Raw genomic sequence first — 21,413 nt, forward strand, 5'->3', positions numbered from 1 at the left:
CGTTCGCAAGCGCAAGTAGCGGGTAGGTGCTTGGCTTGGATAGACTTTTGTTGGTCGTGGTCAGACCAAAGTTCGGTCCAGTGCCAGACTTCGCTCTGTTGACGAGAGGAACGACAGAGACAGTTGTTTGACGTGTGCGATTTCGTCGGGGATGGCCAGAGGAGAAGTAGTAGGAAGACCTGGACAGGACGACGTAAGCTGTGCCACTTGGAGCCTAGGAAGGGAAGGCGCTGACAGACAGCGCGTTCAAGTGTTTTAGACAGGAACGGGAGGAGAGAGACAGGCCTGTAGTTTATAACATCAGACGGGTTGAGAGTGGGTTTCTTTAGGAGAGGGTTTACTCTTGCCTCCTTGAGACTGTTTGGAAAGTGACCAGAAGTTAGAGAAGTATTGATGAAATGGGTGAGAAACGGTAGAATATCAGGAGCGATAGTCTGAAGGAGGTTTGAAGGGATAGGGTCCAGAGGACAGGTGGTAGGAAAGGCTGAAGTAATGAGGGTAAGAACCTCACTTGGAGAGAGAGGGGAAAAGGAGGTTAGTGTGTGGGCGAAGGGAGGGTCTGGTGACCCAGCGACAGGTGACAGTGAGTCAGAAAAAGAAGAGCGAATATCATCAACCTTTTTTTCAAAGTAGTTAACAAAGTCGCTTGACAGAAGGGAGGAGGGGGGAGGGGCTTTGGGGGGGTCCAAGAGGGTGGAAAAGATTGAAAATAGTTGTTTGGGATTGGAATAGGAAGATTGGATCTTATCTTGAAAGAAAGTGCTTTTTGCCTGAGAGATCGAAGCAGAGAAAGAGGAGAGGAGAGCCTGATAGGTTAGGAGGTCGTCATGGTGTTTGGATTTCCACCATTTCCGCTCTGCAGCCGAAAAGGATGGTTCTATTAGCATGCAGTGCGTCATTTAGCCAGGGAGCAGGAGGGGACTGACGAGCCTGCCGAGATGTGAGAGGACAGAGAGAGTCCAGAGAGGATGAGAGAGTAGAGAGGAGAGTTTCTGCAGCAGAGTTTGGAGGCAGAAGTTGGAACGAGTCAGAGGAAGGGAGGGCTGAGAGCACCGATGAGGCAAAGGTAGAGGGGGAGAGGGAACGGAGGTTGCGGCGGACAGGTGCAGGATTAGAAGAGATTAGGTTGTTATGTTTGGAAAGTGGTAGAGAGAATGATATGAAACATAGATCCGAGGTGTGAAGCGGGTTTACAGAGGGGTTAGAAGTAGTGCAAGTTCCTTGAGAATATGAGACCAAGGACATTGCCAGCGTTATGAGTTGGTGGGGATGGAGACAGTGAGAAAGCAAAGGCGGTTAAAAGAGATGTTAGTTCAGCTATCTTCCCTGTCTGGAGGTTGAAGTCTCCGAGAAGTACAGCGGGAGGGCCAGTTTCAGGGATGTGTGAGAGGAGATTATCTAATTCCTCCAAGAAGTCCCCCAAGGCGCCTGGTGGACGGTAGAGAACAACAATGGTTAATTGTATAGGATGTGTTACTGTGACGGCATGGAATTTAAAGGTGGACAGAGTGAAGTTAGGTAGCTTGAAGAGGGAAAAGCTCCAGTTGGGAGAGAGCAGGAGACCAGTGCCACCTCCTCTGCCAGAGGGTCTGGGTGTATGGGAGAAGGAATATGCTGTGGAGAGAGCTGCTGGGGTGGATGTGTTGGATGGAGTAATCCAGGTCTCCGTGAGAGCAAGCAAATCCAGAGACTGCAGGGAAGCGTAGCCAGAGATGAAGTCAGTCTTAGGAACAGCTGACTGGCAGTTACAGGCCACCTGCAACTAGCTGTTGGATCTCAGTGGAGCATGTGGGATAGACGAGAGCAGGCCGGTTATATCGATTAGAAGATACACGGGGCCAGTGATAATTGCGAGAAGACACATAAACAGGAATGGAGAAAATACACATGATTATTGCATGAGGGGCTAGAAAACCAAATGAAATAAAAATAAAACACCAGCGATACTTGGCTCAATTAAAGAAGGATTTGCCTCCTCTTTGCCTCCCTACATGATATGAGTTGAACCCTATGTGGTGGTGCTTACTGGAAACCGCCACATGCAACTGTCTCGGATGTTAATTTAACATTTTCTCATCACATAATGGATGAGTCCCTGACCTCTTTTGTAAGAAAGGAAGAGTTTTTCTCTGTTTCCAACCAAATACATGGTCATTACTCATCATCCTCCATCTTTAAGCTACAGACAAACAGATAAAATCACTATTGTATTTGCTAAACATTTGCATGTCTAAGGAGTGCTTATCTTCTGCAGGTGATTTGTTATTCAAAGTGCTGCAGGTAACCCTGCCCTTCAAATAATGTGTTTGGTGATTTAACAGGTTTCAGTAATGATGACTTTCTGTGAATCATTGGAAGTGCAAGAACATCAGAAGCATCACATTTTATCTTAACATGATCATTTCTGTTTCCCAGGCCTCGAAACAGCACAGACTGAAGCGCTACCACAGCCAGTCCTATAGAAATGGCTCAAAGTGCGACCTCATTGGAATTCCAAGAGAGACTGAAGTCCGGGTGAGACTTTTGAATCCGGGATAGATTTGTACCCTTCTGCTTTGGCTAAAACTGTATTTGAAGTTGTGCGCATAAGGCTGATATGACCCTGACATGAGTATGGATCATTGTTTATATCAACTAACTTAAAAAACAAATCACAAGTACATAATATAAACAAAAAGCAACATGTTATGAAGCAGAAAAAAAGAAAAAGAATCTCAGAAACTCAGGAAATGTATCTGTTACTCCAGCAGTGTTTCCCCTATATATAAATAGTGGCGGCGCTGCGCCGCGGCTGAAATATGCGCGCCGCTGCTAGGGGGCGCCAGCCAGGTACCCAAAAAAAAAAAAGAACTATTTTTTTCTTCAAATTTTTTTATTAAAATAATAAGTGGCGACCCTTTTTCATTTCTGATTGTTTTTTATGTGGATTTGTAGTATTTGTGTTACTGTATGTTCATAAAGGTGCATTTTTGCTAAATCTTGAGACACTGCCACTGTATGTACTAGACAGGGCCGATTGCTGGCACAGGCGACATAGGCGGTCGCCTAGGGCGCCAGATCTGGGGAGCGCTGCGCTGGTAGCTCTGGGAGCGAAAAAACATTTTTGACCGTTGGCGCTCATCCTAATTTTCGGCCTTGATGTAACAACATTCATAATTAAGTAAATGTAACACCCTTTTCATTCCGGTTGCACTTTTCATTTGCCCTGTACGATGGGTGATGAAAGTGGGGGATGTTGGCTTATCAGGCGCCCGCAGCCAAAGTGCGAGCATGGGAGCGAGAGAGCGAGCGAGGAAGAGGGAGAGAGAGGGCGCACCGGGACCGGCACTGTTGTTATTTGAATCTGGTGCTAGCTGCGCTAACGGATATAAGAAGTAGATGTTTCTACAACCAGGGTGGAGGAGAGCTCTCTTGTCAGACTGAGAGGCTCAGTGAGGTAAAGGACTCTCTGAGTGTTTAGATAGTTAATTTTAGTCTAAGTTATCTCAGTGGGTCTCAAACGTTTTGACCACAAATTATGTAAACACATATTTCCAAGGCACTCCTTTATAATTATTAGGATAAATACAAACAGGTTTGAAATATTTCCAATGTATACTATAGGACAGTAATCCAAAAATATCGTTTAAAGTTGGAGAGATACAAAAATATGCCTAAATAAATCAATGTTAACTAGGTAAAATAAGATATGAATGAACAACAGAAATAAAATAAGTTAAATTTATTTGTTATTGGCTATGGTAGGTTATTGGTTATGTTCACATACTTATTTGATTATTAAAATGTAAACCGATCTTTTTCATATGGGTGTTTTAGAGTCGTACCCCCTAGATCAGGGGCCGTATTCACAATGGATCTTAGGGCTAAAAGTAGCTCCTAACTGGCGAATTTAGGAGAAACTCCTAAACATAATGGGCATGTGAGTCTTAAATTTAGGACTCCTAATTGTATTCACTAAGAGCAATTCACAAAGTATTTTAGGCCTAAAAGTAGCACCTAAGTTTAGGAGAGCTTAAAAGTCCTCGAGAGGACTCCTAACTCAGTAAGACCTATTCACAAAGAATCTGAAAATGGCTGCGAGACGAAATGTTTTGGAGACAATGGAAGACTGTGAATTGATCAAGAGATATAGGCTAAATCGTGAGGGTATCAAACTTGTTGTGGAATTAGTGCGGGATGCAATAACATCCCGACTAACAGGAATAACCCTATTAGTCCGGAAATGGTTTGGTTTATGGCACGGCTGACTGATGGTTGCGATATTCCTAAATCGTCGGCATTGCAAAGTTGCATTTTCCCTGTTGCTAAATATCGTAGTGTTGCCAAACATTTTATTTCCGGACTAATAGGGTTATTCCTGTTAGTCGGGATGTTATTGCATCCCGCACTAATTCCACAACAAGTTTGATACCCTCACGATTTAGCCTATATCTCNCAGGTCAGTCTCTCATCAGTGTGGTGTGTGTGTGTATGTGTGGTGTGTGTGTGTTGTGTGTGTGTGTGTTGTGTGTGTGTGTGTGTGTGTGTTGTGCTGTTGTGTGTTGGTGTGTGTGTGTGTGGGTTGTGTTGCTGCTGTGCTGTGTGTGTGTGGTGTGTGTGTGTGATGTGTTGGTGATGTTTGTAGTTGTGTGTTGTGTGTGTGTATGTGTATGTGTGGTGTTGTGGTGTGGTTGTGTGTGTGGTGTTGTGTTGTGTGTGCTGGCCATAATCTCCGGCTTAGGAAGGTCGTATCAACGTACTCCCGTCTCTATCACCCCTGACAGCGCCGAGCTACGAGTGAAAGAACTGACTTTACTGTGAGTTCAGTTTCTTTCACTTCGTAGCTTTAAAGTCAAGCTTTCAGGCTTAAGATTCACCCTGGTAATAGAAACATGTGATGGAGCAAAAAAAATACTGGCCCCTGACTTCCAGATTGTTTATTTCACCAAAACCATCTAAAGCTCCATTGGATGAGCCATTGGAAAAGTATTTCAAAAATACTTTGGCCACGCGTGATTGGATCAATTCTGTCTATCACCCTTCTATCATGCGGCCCTTTCTGATTGGTTAACAATGGATCTTGGTTACATGTGGAGCACAAGCACTTCTGATGTGTGGATGACTGACACACAAGGAAACAAATTAAAAAAAATGTGTGTGTTTGACGATTCTCATATGTACATTGATGTTTAGATGCTCATAATTGTACAAAGCCTTTCGTAATACATTACGTCACTATTGGGCCTATGCTAATAAAGCTATTTGATTGAATGATGTTTCTTATGATTTTACATCACAAGGCTAACTTCTTTTGTTTATTCCCTTCTTAGAAACATACACGCAAATAAAACCTCTCGCTTGCACAAAAGACTCCGCCCATGCACTACCTTGTTTACTTAATGGTATTTGGCAGGAAAGATTAATCAAAACGCTCCAAAAAACACTTTGCGTTGACAAGGCATGTTACACATGTCTAGTGTCCAAAGGAAACGGGCCTCTTCTCCTGGCAACAAGTCAGCTGGCTCTGTTCCCAAGCACTTGGCCATCATTAATCCGTCTCACTATATAAAAGCGTGTATCTCATGTAAATGTTTCACTAAAGCACATTTCCATGGCATTAGTCCCAAAAAAGACTTTCAACCAAGATACCAATAAATAGTTATTTTTTGCCAAAATGTTAACTGATTAATTGAGCAACGCTATTGCTCAATAAACTTTTTAGTTTATGACTGTTGTTGTTGGTGAATCATTAAAGATATTAGAAGACTCTCAAACAACTGTTTAAATACTTAATATATTCCCAGAATCAGTCTCAGCAATCAAAAGCCTTTTTTCGTCCACAGGCCAGGGGAAATGTATCGCGTCACACGGGCAGGTACAGATAAAAAGGCAAAAGTTAAATACTTCTGCATTCAAAATTGAAAAGCCCACGTGCGTCTTCCACAAGCTGTGGTTGCGTGAGGGCCAGAAATGGGAAACTTCATTGGCTGACAAAATGAGCTCCCAGTGACCCTGGATTGCGGAGCCTTTATCTCAGCAAAACGGAGGATGAAAACAATTGGAATAAAAGAAATAAGTGGCAGGACCTAAATTACAGAATAGACTTGCACTCTATAAAAAACCTAAGTGGCGTCAGTATTTGCTTCATCTTTCTATTGTCACAAGTAAGCGTCTAAAGACCAGAGAAGTTGGCTCCGGTTAAAAAAGTTATAGTAAACAACTTTAGACCGCTGATATCAGGATATCTGAAACAAACCAGGATGAGACGCCGGATGCATGGATTGCCTGAATAAGGAACAGTTCTTACTGCCAAGCCAGTGTCCCTGTTTCTTCTGCAGGTGAAAGCTGCTAAACAGATACCAGTGGCAGGAGGGAGGCAGCGGACACAACACTGCCAACAAACATCATATATAGCATATATATCAAGCCTCATAACCTTCAGCATCCATCTTGGTTGAATTCCACATATTATTTGTAAATTACAATAATGAGTATTTTATTCCTGTACTATTTATCTTAGATTCCTGTTTTTAGCTCATCTTATTATTTATATGTATATAGGTTTACTTCTTAGACATTTACCTGTACATTGGTCTTGGCAACATATCTATTGCACTATTTTATATCAGTTTTCTTCTATATCTTATCATATATGTATGGGTTGGCATTGCCTGAAGGAGCCTGGGACTTAAGGTCCCATCATGTCATGGCCATTTCTTACTGATCATAATTCCATTGTTGAAGCGTCTACTAGAAATACATTATATGTTCAATTTTCCAAACTCACATGGTTTTCTCGTACGGCATCTCTGTTCATAGTATGTGTATTCAACTCTTGTCCTAAACGGACTTGTTGGAGCCCTTCCTGCCCCCCCCTCCCTGTGAGCCCAAGTGGCCCGTTGCTCTGCGAAGACACAAGCAAAACCCAGCCCCGAAAACCACACCACACCGCAGCCTGGCTGGGAGTTGTGTGTGTGCTTCAGGCTGAGTTCCGCGGTGTCTCACGGACCCTACAACCATGTGAGCCAGCTCACACTGTCCGCTCCTCGCAGCAGCGAGCCTCGCAATGTCCCGCCGAGTGTGTGTGTGTGAGGAAGTCCACGGATTGGTCCAAACGTAACGGCTCCGCGGACGTAACGTAACGGCTCCGCGGATTGGACCAATCTGCGGAGCCGTTACGTTACGTCACTATACCCAAATACGTCACTATACCCAAGAAGTAAACAATGGAAAAAGAGAAATCTCCAACGAGGCGTTCTGGGGCAGTATAGACAGGTACTTTCTGTGTTAGACTTTTACTCGCTACAGGCCAGGGTGTACTTTGAGGGTTTGTGACTGCAGACCGTTTACATGCAGAAAAAGCTACATAACACACAAGGGGACGGGTAATAACCAGAAAAGCATGACATGGGACCTTTAAGATTTCCATTGCCATTACTACACTGAAGCTACTCTACATATGGCATTAACACCTTTGAATCTGTGGATGTTTGAGGTTGGTGCAGGTGGGGGAAACAGCTGGGGAGTTGGGACAAGAAAAGCAGCAACATTTGCATCACTGAGGTAATATCACACACCACAGTCAAAAAGATGCACTATTTCTACCACACATTTCCTAGATAGAGTGAGGCTGCAGGAAATTATTAAGCAATTTTCTGCTGCATAGCACATCGCGTCCTGATTACACGGGAAGCTAATGTCACACACTTGTAACTAAATGAAGATTATTCCTAAATATGTTCACACTGAGATGCATGTGAACCGTATGGAGACGGAGCAGCTGCTTCACATAACATTTAACAACCTGGTTTATTACATAATAGTACGCAATGCCCGACTGCAGAGTCACCGCTGTCAACCATGGATGTATAAAGAGAACCCCATTCATTTCGATGAGTTACGTGGCGCATGAAGAGCAAAAGTACCCGTATGTGGGCCCACTGAGCATGCGCAGTTGAGCTTTCCCTTAAACCCAGCCTCCTATCTCCTAAGTGTCAAATAAATGGAGAGAAAATAACTCTGGATTCAACTTTTAGAGCATTTTAGACCCGAATGATTCAAATAAGGGCTATAAACGTGTTCGTGTTGGGTAGTTTAATAAGCCCATAAAATGTTATATTATTGATTTACAGACGCCTCTTTCCTCCTTGCCCAGTGACGTCACTTGCAATGTAGTACCGCCGTTTGGCCACTACGTAGAATTTGCATCAACATCCAGCGCACTTCCTAGGGTTTTCTGCCAACTGGCAAATTAGCAATTAGGCTAACTGCCTTTAATCAACATTAACAGGTGGTGGAAAGGCAGTGTTGCGTTTAAATTGCATTTTTGTCTTACCTTTGCTTCGTTGTGGTGTCCCGGTAGGTTTTTCGAGTGTCTCTCGGAAGATAAAGCGGTTGTAAATATCCAGGAGGTTCGTCTCTCTGCTAACTGTAAGCTAGTTACTGTTTATTACTAACGTTAGATATTTACTGCTTTCAGTTGGTGGTAGAAAAGCTTCGTCTTCAGCCAAACGGCGACAAAATTAAAGTTTAGACAGTTAACGTTAACTTCAGAGTACAATATATTCTTTATACCAGCTGTTGACCACAGATATACAGTCAACTTGTTAGCCCGCCTGCCTGATTCTGTCATGGGTTTGGTTTGACTGGAGTGATGTCAAGAAAACCGGAATGCACTGTACTTCCTGTTAGACCTTTCAACATACAAGCATCACACAAAAACAATATATTTTTCATTTTTAATTGTTTGAATTCAACTAATAATAATAATAATAATAATAAAACGTAATATTGATGTAGTGCTTAAAGAGACTTTGAGGAAGAGGACAAACAAATTAATAAAAATTATTAAATGCAATGTAATTATGATTTAATATGATTATTTATGTGTTTATTTGTTTGTTTATTAGTTAATTTCTTTGTAATGATGTTACACACATATCCCAAACTTTACAGGTTTATAAGAGACCACATTTACAGTTGCAGTGTTGACACATGTATTTCACTAAATATATAAATATATTTGTATCGCTGTTTATATTTGTGTGCCCCCTTTAAATACCCTTTTCTGTCTACAGACAACTTTTGCCAAGACAAGACAAGTCTGATCATGTCTTTACTCTATTCATGTATCTTTTACTACAGTAAAACAATGTGAAAACCTTTATTTTAATATCTGTATTTTCTGTTGTTGATTTTGTTTATGTTTTTTTTTTATCAGGATGGAAGTTGAAATCAAATATCAAACATATAATAATAAAATAAAGGAAGAATGTCAAGATGTCAAGAACAGCATGACAAACAACAATTAAATGCTATATATAGTGTCGTTCGCTAAAGTATAAAAAGGAGAAAATACGAGAATGCTTATTCCTAAAAATAAATCGTAAAGATATATTTAAGCAATAGCTCAAGACAGGCCGTGGTATATGGTCATTATATCACAGTTAAGGGGCGTGGTATGCAGTTAAATCGACCAGACTTCTTTCTGCAGATGTGAGCTTCCTTAACAACGGTCAATAAGTCCTTGCTGCACATTATCCCTTACATGTTTCCATCTAAAGCTTTGTTAGTTAGTTCGTTTCGTAACGGACGTAATGTAACAGTTGTAACGGTTGTAGCTTTTCTCAGACGCGGAGGGATACATGACTTGTTGTGAAAAGTAACTACAATTCTACAATCAGATTGCTTGATTTGACTTGTCCGTTTTATAAATATATTTTATATTTTACGCTATTTATTAACTCGCTGTTATTCTTCCTGTTAGGCATATTATTATATTTAATAATTATTGTTAATATTATTATTATTATTAACAATAATTATTTAATTGTTAGTCGTAGTACTTTTTCCATTTTGTACCAACGCTCCATTCCTGACTTTATTTTGAAGGCCAAGCACTCAACTTCCTGTCTGTGATGTATAAACATGACGGCTTGACGCAACAACAGAGTCGTCCTCCTTCTCTACTGATCATCTGATCTGCCTGACTGGACAGCACATCGCCAACATGTGATGTGGTCATGAATGAACTGTATCTATCAAATTCAATTTACTAACATAAATAACTTAATTATGTCATGTAGCTGTGTCACGTGATTGTGTCTGTTGCTATAATATTATGTGTGCTCATTTATTAATGATTATGTAACATCACAGCAATATCATGTCTAGTCAGTGTCATGTGTGCAAGTTGTGGTACAATTGTTATGTTATGCTTGTGTGTGGTGTGATCATGTGATAGACGTGCTTCTACATTTGATTTGTTCCCGTAATATTAGATAAACACATGTAGGTTTACAAACTGTACAGCTGTTTTCAGTGCATGCATGCTTTGGTAAAGGGTGACATCCTGTGGCTGATGGAGGTTTAGCTTTAGTGAAGTGTGATGGGACATGGAGAACATCTAGAGGCAGAAATCAGTAACTGCAATGTTGTCCATGCTTTCCGTTTTTTATTAGAAGTAAGTCAGATGTTATGTGTAGGGGAGAAGGGGGTAAATTGAGCCAGTGGGTAAATTGAACCACCCCCTGTAACCAGGCAACGCCTTATAGCTTTAACCAAGTGACCAGAAATTATGCAAGCTCCACCCATTTCTCATTGCCTGTGAAAGAGAGATGCTCATTGTGGTCTGGTGAACATTTTTACAAAAAAACGTTTTTTGCTTGTTCAAGTACATTTTCTAGATGTTAGCTATATCGGCTGTCATGTCAAAAAAAAGTATCCAGGTTTAAACACATATATTGTATATGTTGATGTGTTGGCAGCGTATTAAACCATGTGAATCATTAAGCTAAAGATGACTCTGAATTTTAATGCTAGGCTATTTTTTCTAAAATGGTGGCTATGGGGTAAAGTGAACCATGGGCCTTGGGGTAAGTTGAGCCAGTGGAGAAATGAATGAAAGTAGGCCAAGTTGATAATAAGAGCTCATTGTAGGCTACATTTAAAGTTGAATTTAGCCTGTGTTTGATTGGTAAGATGTATGAAATTGTATCACCATTTGTATGATTACTTTTCTTTTTAACATGTTAAAAAAAAATCTATCAATTCAATCGAAATGTATATTAAAAATATTTGAAAAACTAAGCTTGTATTTGGTTTGTTATTTATTGTTTATATTTACCTTTAAGATTTGTTGTAGGTATGCCCAGGTTTGAACAGGTATGCCCAGGTTTGAACAGTGGTTCAATTTACCCCCTGACCTGGATCAACTTACCCCTACACTGGGGCAAGTTGAGCCACAAGAATTTTTTTTTAAAGAAGTAATATTTTCAATGCCCTTGATCAAATATTAATTATTATCATTGCCATTGATAGGAGACATCCTGAATTATAGGTGTGTGTTTTCATTTTTATTATGTGTCATTTCTCCTTGCTTAGAGGACAGCACAACTAAAAAATGGCTCAACTTACCCCACTCTCCCCTATACTTTCTACAGCTCAAGGACACAGGTGTCTAATAACAATATGAGACATCCGTCCTCTGTCTGCCCGCCCCATCTTGTATATAATCTTTGCTATTCTGTGACTATTGCGCACACTCCTGCAGACTACCCTGTACTCTGTGAGACTTGTGCCTTCGAGGCGCCTCGAATAAAGATCCAGAAAGAAAACTCTGTTTGTTTCACCAGTTTATTGATTGATCATTCTAATTGTATATCTCCACAGTATTGACTAGGTCTAAGATTTCCATAACAGGGCCTAAGATACATAATGGGAAATAAAAACAACACTTAAATAAGACTTTAGTTACACCTGGAGAGAATAGTCCAACATACAAAGTAATTAAAACTAGCTGTACCTTTACCAGCTTTGATAAACACATTAATGCATATAATTATGATCCAAAAATATGATCACTGCCCCAATCAGCAGAATGACTACTTTTAGTTTTGGTACTTTAAGTATATTTTGATGCCAATACATTTGTACTTTTACTTGAGTAACATTTTGAATGCAGGACTTTTACTTGTAACAGAGGTTTCTTACACTCTGGTACTTCTAATTTTACTGACGTAGAAGATCTAAGTACTCCTCCCACCTCTGGAGAAAACTGGCAACAGTTTTTCCAGTGTTTGAAGTTGGTCCTGAGTGACGAGCAAAGCATGCATTACAGTCTCCTGTGGAGGACACGAGTACAAACACAAATCCTTCTCACAGGATCTCTTACAGTACATGGCCAGGTTAAGTTTGCATTGCTGCTCCTAAAGAACACTACAGCCAAAGCTGGTCTGTAATTTTATTATAAAAAGTCAACGAGGCCATCTTAACTGTAGTGTTCCAGTGTACTTTAAATGGTAACAAAAATGAATTTGGTAAAAATAATGACACATGGGTAGATATAGTTGTAGGTCGAGTTACAGTTCTGTGGGACAGGGTGATTTTTTCTGTTCAAATATGACCTAATAAATTCCAGTGGTTGAGATCAAACTTTTTGAGTATTTGAATGTGGAAGGAGAGGGTCAGCCAGAGGCTTTCTGCTTGTCCTTTAATTGACCCACAGAGTGTGGGAGTTTTCTCTGCTCTTATAAACCAGTCATTGATGGTGAAGACAGGATGGCAATATCCGCCTGCAGGGCGTACGCTGTTTACACGTCCAGTCCACACACACAGGCACATAATATGGTCAATTAATCCACACACACACACACACACACACACACACACACACACACACACACACACACACACACACACACACACACACACACACACACACACACACACACACACAAGAACATAAAAACAACATAAAAACCTCATAATATGGTAATGACAAGAAAACACAGTATTATGACAATAAATACGAAAAGGAAACAGTATGAAAGCTTAAAAAGAAATTATTTGTAAAATCTAGATGTATAATATTATTTGGCAATTTTACAAGATGAAAGAATTACAGAATGATATAGTTATCTATCGTATACTGCACATAATCATTGTTTTGCTTGTTATAACTGTGTGCGTGCGTGTGCGTGTGTGTGTGTGCGTGTACATGTGTGTGCGTGTACATGTGTATATAGGGGTGGAATGGGGGTTTGGGTGGAGCAATAATTAGATTACAAATGAGCTCAAGTCCTATAATAATTGAGAAAGAAGCTACTGAGCGGTCAGACGTATTTTGAGTCAAAGAGGAAATCACTGCTTTTCCTGTTGGGTCAGATCAAGACTTCCTACACTGACCAGGTGAGGATTTCATGTTGATTTCTTTCATTTACACTAAATAATTGTGATAAAGGAGCTTCACAATTATTGTTATGAAGATATACATATTAGAATACTTTTTGATTGAATGCGTTGATCTTATTTTTGTCCTATTACACTTGCATAATTTATTGAATTATACAATTTTACCAGAATGTATGGACCTATAGCAGTGTTATCAAATGTATGTTTATACAGTTAAATACATATTTTAAATCAGTTGGGGACACCCTTTGATGTTGAGACTCATTGTGAGTGTAGCCTACAAAAACCTTTTATATTATATAGTGTGCTAATATCTTCTCTATGAAATTCACAATGAGTTGATATGATAAACTGGAAGTGCTGCTGTGTTTGTGAGAATGAGTGTCTGTTACAAGGCACAGAGTGGAAGCAGGCTACCACAACATCCTTCAAATTAATCTTGACATGTTTGTATTAATGCAAAGTAAATATTGAATGACATGATAATAAAGCTGAGACACACTGTTGAAGAAACAGGCTGTGCTTGTGCTTGTTGCTTGTTAAGACATGATAACATGGGAGAGAGAGTATAGTATCTGTGAACCTAATAGATACAAATACCATGCAAAATACAACATTATAAACTTTAATTATATAAAAAGCATTAAACTTGAAATGTGCCATTGTAAAATAAAAGTGTGGACAGAGGAATTATATTTTGGAGAACCACAGAAAGTTTCAAAAAGTCTCAAAGGAGGAGTGAAGAGTGAATCGTGTCTGTATGCTGACTTAGCAGGGATGTGTGCTGAGTAATATGAACACATATAAGTCTGAGAGCCTTTTTGCATTATATTATATCATATCTATTATATTTTCACGTTTTGAATTGTAATTATTAATTATTATACATAACTAAAGAAATGTCCACGATACAAAACCTGCACCATGGTAAAAACCTTTAGTTAAGGTTGGTCAGAGACTTTTGTACATACAAATTGTAGGAAAACTAACTCTCAGTCTAGTTATGTGCAGCCTTTGGATCTGATTTTCATTTCAGAGTGATGGAGAATTCCCCAAACTGCCGCTGCTCTCTCACCTCGCTGGTTGCTTTAATCTTCCTGATCTTATTTCCTCTGATGTCTGAATGTAAGGTGGACACCTACACATCACTGAAAGAGGTAAGACGAGATACATTCATATGATACTCACAAAGTACGGTGAGTTATATGACCTAATGCTTCACGTAAATGTAGCCGATTTTCAAAACATTTTATAGAGTAAAAGCTGGCATGCAAAATAAGTGTCTCTATAACCCAAAGCATTCATCTGGTTGCATCTTTAGAATGTATTTAATGTATCATCTTAAGTTATAGTTCATTGTATTTCACTGTACAATACTTAACCTTACATTCTGTTTCTTTCACCTGCTCTATTTTATTCAAATGTATCGTACTCTGTTTCATTTGAACTATTGTTATTTTTGTATTATTATTATTATTGTTATCTTATGTCCTTTATATAATATGTTGCACTGTTGGAGGAGCTCGGGACCTAAGATTTTCATTGCCTTAACTACACTGTAGCTACTGTGCACAGGATGATAAAGCCTTTGAATCTTGAGTCTTGTAATGTTTTGTATTTTAGGCTAAAGACGTGGACTATGGCAGCTTTGTGGGTCTGATGGGGCGGAGAAGTGCTGCTCACCCAAACAGTGAGTTATGTTTTGCAGGAAACACCTCGCTTAGTTTCTCTCGGACACTGGATTTATTTTGGCAGGTGACATAAACACCTTGATGCCAACAGTTCACATTATTAGCCAGAAGGAAAAATGTGTCTGTAGTGACTTCAAACTTTAGCGATTTGAATGAATGTTATATCAACTTTTTTGTTTTACTGTGTGTTTAGTTGTCGGTTTTACAACTTTTTGTTGGTCACGACTCTTTTTAAGATGCTATGTAATATTATTATTATAATCATTATTATATTTACCTCATTACTATGATTATAATTGGTCTTTTCCTTAACTAATGCAGGACGCATGGCGCACACTCTCGCTGATCTGGTGAATCACTGGTGAGTGGCACCTGAACATTAGCATCCTTCTGTATATCAGGTTGTTCACTGCTGACAGCACTCTGAATGTAGAGGACTTCTAAGGTGCTGATCTTGTAAAACTGGTTGATAACATTCAAATGTAGGGTATAATCCAATCGTATGAGTCTTATTCAAGTTTAAATCAAGGAAATCTATTTTCTTAAATCTCCAACATTATTAAATCCTCATGTTCATCACATGGAAGGACTGATCCGAATCTGAAGCCAAAGGAGACTGCTTCACAGCTGCTGATCTCTGGTCAGATTAAACATACACAGTATAAACTGAGCTTCCAGTTTTTAATTCAGTGCCTACAAAGATCAAAGCCAGACACACAAGTTTGAACTGTTGTCTCACACCCTGGCAACGCTGACCTTTAGGCACTGTTTAGTTTAAGAGTCATAAGAGTTATCCGTGTTTGACAAAGAGTGACATATTTCTGTTCTTTGTGTGCAAAAGGAAAAGCGTTTCCGCATTCCAAGGAGCATTAACAGATAAGGATCGGTAAACAGTTAAACTCTCTACTACAGTAGGCTGAGGTAAGCGCCTGTTTAACACTTTCCATTCAGATAAATGAGAAAAACAAATGTATTGCTGAACCTTTTTCTGATCTCGCTCTCTACTCAGGTGTCAACGCTTTCTGCAGTGCGACATGTAACGCCACCTTGAAAGTCCTATATTAACCATGCAAGAATTCATTTCTACTGTCACTGGAAAATGATCTGAGATGTAGTATCATGTAGAGAATGTAATACAGAACAAATGTACAATAAAATATGCATTTATTTATAGTGATTAAAGTGCCATTGATACCGCACACTGATCTCATGTGCTGACACACTCACAAAATCATTTACACACTAAACAGTGTCGACTCAATTAAGACTCCAATAGCAACATAAATACTTTTCAAATATAATTACAGTAATGTACACCTTTCCCTTGGATACAATTTAGATGTTGAAGTAGATTGTCAAGGACTGAATGTGTTGTATCACTAGCATCAGCAACCAGAGGTGGAGGTTTGGGCACCAATCTCAAATTCTTTTTAAAGGGAGCCATTTTGAATACCATGTTGATTTGGTTTAAACTGGACAGGTCCATTGAACATGCTGTGTGCTCATGTCCAGAAGGTGTGTAAACACATACAAAAGGCATTTTGATAGGCATTAAATACCTCATACATCTTAATCTGTGAAGGACTAAAAGAAGTTTAAGTGGTTAAAAACACTATTATAAACACTCAAAAGTGCATTTAATTTTCTCATAAATAGACAATGTGTTCTGTTCGAATGATCGCTGCATCCTGCCTGATTCCTGAAGCCAGTTTCTGTATTTGGTAGTTGCTTTATCACACACCCAATTTAATTGTCTGGTTACAAAGTAGTAAAGAACCTGGTAGAAAATAAACTTAAAACAAAACATTAAAATTGTCCCTTCCAAAAAGCGGCGTCATGAACAGTAATCGCTGGCTTGCACAAAGGTCATGCTCATTACATTGGAAGGATTCAGGAAAACTAGCGTCCATCTGAAAGCATCACTCATCATGGTAAAGTCACAGTGCTGCTGACAGCTCATACAATCCCACATTTACAAGGCACAAGCTGATGAGTCCTTTTGGGGGAGATGAAGGGAACTGTGAAGTAAGTGTACGTGTGTGTGTGTGTGTGTGTGTGTATCCACTGACGGCTTCATGGAGCACAGGTAGATAAGCGTGCAACATGGGGTTTCATTCCATAAAAGAAAGACATTTGACAAACTGCTTCCTTGTGCTGTGAAGGAGATCCAATCACCACAGATGGAATTTAGGTCAAACTAACACAAGGTCGGGAACAGACACACATCATGAACGTTTAAAATAAAATGAACATACAGTTAGAAACAAACAAGAAGCACCCAGATTCATTACTTCCTTATTACTCAAAATGACACCTACATTCTGACCAGCCTGCTTTCAGTCTGACATCATCCCTCTTTGAGAAATCTTTGGCTGGCCTGTTTACATTTCGTCCTGTGGACCATTCATTTAAAACATCATGGTAACATCATGTATGTTAATTAGCCATTGAGAAATAGGAACTAAACTGCTCTTCTGTTGAAGTTAACTTTATGTCTATAGTTTGTGGGGTTTTGGGACGGGTGTCATGTGTTTTCTGGTTCCTTTGCTATAACACTTGAATGCGGCGTGAAACAAGTTTGGGAGGCAGCCAATTGTGACTGTTCTGTTCCAAAGAAACTCTTTAGCCTAAAGACAAAAGGCTTGTTTGAATGATTGTACAAGGTGAGGCACTTTGATTGAAATGTAATTGAATATGTATGATAATAGCCGTCTTGTTAGCTTAAGACATAGAATTGGGTCTCATTGCCTTCGAAGGCAGATAGTTAGCAATGAGGTCAAACGACACCAAACCAATGACTGTCTCGCTGCAGAGTGGCAGAACAGGTTGTCTTCCAGGGTTGCAATAGTCAAGGGTAAAACAATGGGAACAATTTGAATGAACTAGTTTTGTGAAATACTTGGTTCCCATTCCAGGTTCACGTGGTTTAAAAAAGTGCTTTAGTAAGTTTCCAAATAAAAGCAGTTTAAAGAAAGCTATTCCAAATTTAAAAAGAAAACGTTAAAAAATATTTAAAAACCAGAAAAAAAGACATAAATTACCTCGTATCCCTAAGACCAGTCTTTTGTGCACAATTGACATTAGAGCAGTCCATCAGCAACGCGTTCGTATGTGGGGACATTTCAAATCGGACTGTTTTTCTACCTTCGTATTAACCAGAAACATTCAGAACACACGTCGGCCTACCTGAAAAGATCAGTTCCTTTCACGCACGCATTCAAACTGTTATTTTGCTGCTGGAGCAGCAGGAGGGACTTCCCCGGCGGCAGGAGGAGGATCTGCATCCTGTTTCTTGTCAGTATTGGACGGATCGCCCCCCTCCACTATTACTTTCTCCCTGGAAATGAGTTCTTCTTTACTTTCTGCAGCACCCAGCAAACTTGACTCTGAAAAACTGTATCCTAGCGGGACAGGGGGCTGGTAACGGTATCTGTAGCCATAGGCACGCAGGTGATATGTGTAGTACTCCATTAAATACATATGTAATGCATTTACATAGTGGAATGACACAGACACATCCGAGCAGCAGTTTGGACCCTGAGGAGGAAACGGAGAATGTGGTTATGAAAGATTATGGAGACAAATCACCACATTTTTAAATATCACATTGCATATCATTTCCACACCTTCTTGAACATCAGATGTTCAAGCACTTTCAAGACCAAATTCCCACAAATACAAGTACCCAACATGTCTTGGTATGAGACACAGACCAAAGTTAATTAATGTTACAACACTGAGAACTTTCAATTATTTCAAAGCCTTGTGGTGACTGTGTGGCTTTCATTGTTACTGTGGCTCAGACAGTTTGACCACAGAATATGCAAAGGGGAAAACTCTCTATGACAGATATTTCCAGTTAGAGTAAGAACAAAAATAATAATAATCCTAGTGCTGGACGGTGAATCTCCTAAATGTCAATAACACTGCACTTCAAGCAGCCACCTTTCCTCTAAAAGAACTGACAGCAGTAGCAGGAAGAGACATAAAGACAAGAGGGAAAACATGATCTGATCTCAATGTGGACAAACTGGATACACTCACTGTACACATATTAATAAAAAGGTGTTAATAATGTTGTCAGGTTAAGTCATATCCAAATACAATATGGATACAAGAGGGACTCTAATGCCAGATATAAGTGGGGGCCAGTATCCTTTCAAACATTAGTAGAACTGAAGTTGCGTCATACAAGTGTGATACCAGGTAAACAGAAAGGAGAAATTGTGCAATGTTTGCTGCACTTGCCTCAGTGATGGGGTAGTAGCAGTAGCTCCAATACCAGAAGCTCTTAGGAAACTTGGCCGTGAGGTGCTGCTCTGGGACAAATGGGTGAAATGTCTCCCTGTGTGACGAGTCTCTGGAGTCCCCTGCCAGCACCCCGACTTTCTCCATGCACTGCCCCATTGCCAGGTCCTCTACAGGGGTAGTGTGAGTGCACACTTTGTTTTTAAATCCTTCAACATATCGCCGCAGAGCCTCTCTGCTCAACACATAGCCCGCTCCTCCACTCATGTAGCCCTGCTTTGTGTAGGGCTTGAATCTTCGGCCAAAGTAAATTGGCTCTTCTGGCGTGTGGTTCGCAAGAATCCACCGCAGGTTGTCTACGACTACGTAGGTGTCATCATCTGCCTTGAGGAACCAATCCGCCTCGTGGGCATGATGCTCATAGGCATAATGGAAGGCCTTGATCGTTTTCCAGTACAGTTGGTCCCGACCCTCCTTTGTATTTAAGCCCACTGTGGGGAAGTCCGGGTCATCTACAGAGCTCATGAAGATCAAAATATTGCAGTGTCGACTCCACGTGGACTTCACGTGACGAGTCTTCTTTTCCAGGTTCGTGGGTCCAGTCATCACCCAGCAAAGAATACGCACCTTTTTGTATAGCTCATCTGCCATGCTGCTGTCCTCACCTAGGAAGGACATATAAACATTAATATGCAGTTGGGGAGCTTATTACTTTAACAAAAATATTGGAGAATTCTGTCTAGATACTTTCAATCTTTAATTTCTATACAATAACAAATGGATATACAAATCAGTTTAGATGTTTTGCTACAAGTTAAACTAGTATGTTTTTTTACAGGAGTGCAGATTAGAGTATTAGTAGACTTTTTTTTGATAACTTTAGCTGCTTCCAAAGTGCATTAACAAGAAAAATAGCAGGCCTTGTAAAAAATATATACTTTGTAGCTAGACTTTACAACATATCGTTCTTTACTGGACACAATGTACAGAGCAGGCTACTATACAGGCTGAGAACAAGGAAGCTCAAACATGATAAAGTGAGTCAATATGGTTTGGCAAAAAAAAAAAAAAGCCGTTGCATTATTGGACACATAAAACGTCCATGTGGCGTACCTTTATGATGAGGGTGTTTCAGGTTGAAAAGAGCAGACCTCTCCTTCTTCCATACTTTCTTATCTTCGTCATTTAACTGTTGCTGGTTGTCAAGGAATTGATCAGATTGCGTTGAAAACGTTTTCTCCAACCACACCTGCCGCAGAAACACGTACAGAGTGAGGGTTCCCACCGCGAAACCCGCGCAGAAGGACAGTCTGGACCAGATGGCCTTCATGCTGGACCGGTGTCTCTCTGTCGGTCGATCAACTCGGCAGGTGCTGGGTGAGACAATGAGGGGGGAAAGGCTTATACACGTCACGAGTTTCACTACAATGGTCCAACCTTGAAAACCTAAATTCGAACCAGTGACACGACTGGTGAAAAGTATCAGACGCCACTCCCAGTTTTTGTATTTGTACAACTTTTGTCCTTGAGACTGACATGTGAATATCCAAATGTCTGTGTTCTCGTGTTTGTAAAGAACTGTGTTTTTGTTTCCTCATATTCAGTTCCTCTTATGCTGTTTACCTGAAGATTCTGTATATATTGTCAAGATATGTTCGACAGACAAACTTAAAAGAAACAAACAGTTAAAAAGAAACTCACCAATGGTATTGCAGACACCATAGCAGCTGGGTGATCTCGCAGTTACTTCATTTCAACAGGAAACATCAACTTTGAAAAGCGAAAGCTGAGCCAGGTTTTGCCTCGACGTTTTTGTATCTCTCTCCGCTCAGCTAGCCACACCAAAATGCTGCTAACAATTATCGCAGCAAGACTACCACAACGCCATATCAATAATCTTCTGGATATAAAAAAACACGACTGATAACAGCAGTTATGGCCTTCAGTTCCTGGCCTTGGTGTTATCGTTAGCTAGCTGCTAGTCTGTTAATTGTATCGACACTGCTAACTTCACTGCTAATCCTCCCTGTCGTGTCAACATAGCGGCTAAACGTAACGGAGTTATTCAGCTCACCGCGAAAACTGAAACGACTGTTAACTGGATTACCTCAGCAGTTTACATAAACAGCCTTCAGACTAATACCAATATAAAAGTGCTCCAAAACGCTGCGTAAACTACATCTAACTTATCTGGCTGACTGCTGTCTAACGTCCAGTAAAAAAAAAAGCTTCCGGTCAAGTCGCGTTATTTCAAAATAAAAGCGCAAACGGCTTCGATTCATTTGTCCACATTCAATGAATATT

The 21,413-nt window shown here is 40.1% G+C and overlaps 2 protein-coding genes across 2 annotated transcripts in view; one reads left to right on the forward strand and one right to left on the reverse strand.

The window, feature by feature from the left end:
* Nucleotides 1–15,901, forward strand: part of LOC104942129 (protein OS-9-like) — a 26,634-nt gene extending 10,733 nt beyond the window's left edge. The window contains exons 5-8 of the mRNA XM_010767328.1: nt 2,416–2,514; nt 14,794–14,860; nt 15,183–15,222; nt 15,871–15,901. Coding sequence (XP_010765630.1) covers nt 2,416–2,514; nt 14,794–14,860; nt 15,183–15,222; nt 15,871–15,901 — 237 coding nt within the window. The remainder of the gene's footprint in view (nt 1–2,415; nt 2,515–14,793; nt 14,861–15,182; nt 15,223–15,870) is intronic.
* Nucleotides 15,902–16,008: 107 nt separating this feature from the next.
* Nucleotides 16,009–21,315, reverse strand: c1galt1lb (core 1 synthase, glycoprotein-N-acetylgalactosamine 3-beta-galactosyltransferase 1, like b). The gene is made up of 4 exons (XM_010767327.1): nt 20,811–21,315; nt 20,223–20,482; nt 19,110–19,774; nt 16,009–18,398 (listed from the first exon to the last, which is right to left on the reverse strand). Exons 2-4 carry the CDS (start codon nt 20,437–20,439, stop codon nt 18,087–18,089), a joined length of 1,194 nt encoding a protein of 397 aa, XP_010765629.1. The 5' UTR covers nt 20,440–20,482; nt 20,811–21,315; the 3' UTR covers nt 16,009–18,086.
* Nucleotides 21,316–21,413: the final 98 nt, after the last annotated feature.

This window comes from Notothenia coriiceps, unplaced genomic scaffold (genome assembly GCF_000735185.1).
Source record: "Notothenia coriiceps isolate Sejong01 unplaced genomic scaffold, NC01 NC01_scaffold00004159, whole genome shotgun sequence".
NCBI lineage: Eukaryota > Metazoa > Chordata > Actinopteri > Perciformes > Nototheniidae > Notothenia > Notothenia coriiceps.

Bases quoted from the DNA above. Each gene is read 5' to 3' on its own strand.
- c1galt1lb (XM_010767327.1), bottom strand. From the start codon at position 20,439: ATGAAGGCCATCTGGTCCAGACTGTCCTTCTGCGCGGGTTTCGCGGTG. The intron at 19,775-20,222 runs GTACGCCACATG...TGTCCTTCCTAG, and splicing joins GAAACACCCTCATCATAAAG to GTGAGGACAGCAGCATGGCA. The intron at 18,399-19,109 runs GCAAGTGCAGCA...TTTCCTCCTCAG, and splicing joins GCTACTACCCCATCACTGAG to GGTCCAAACTGCTGCTCGGA.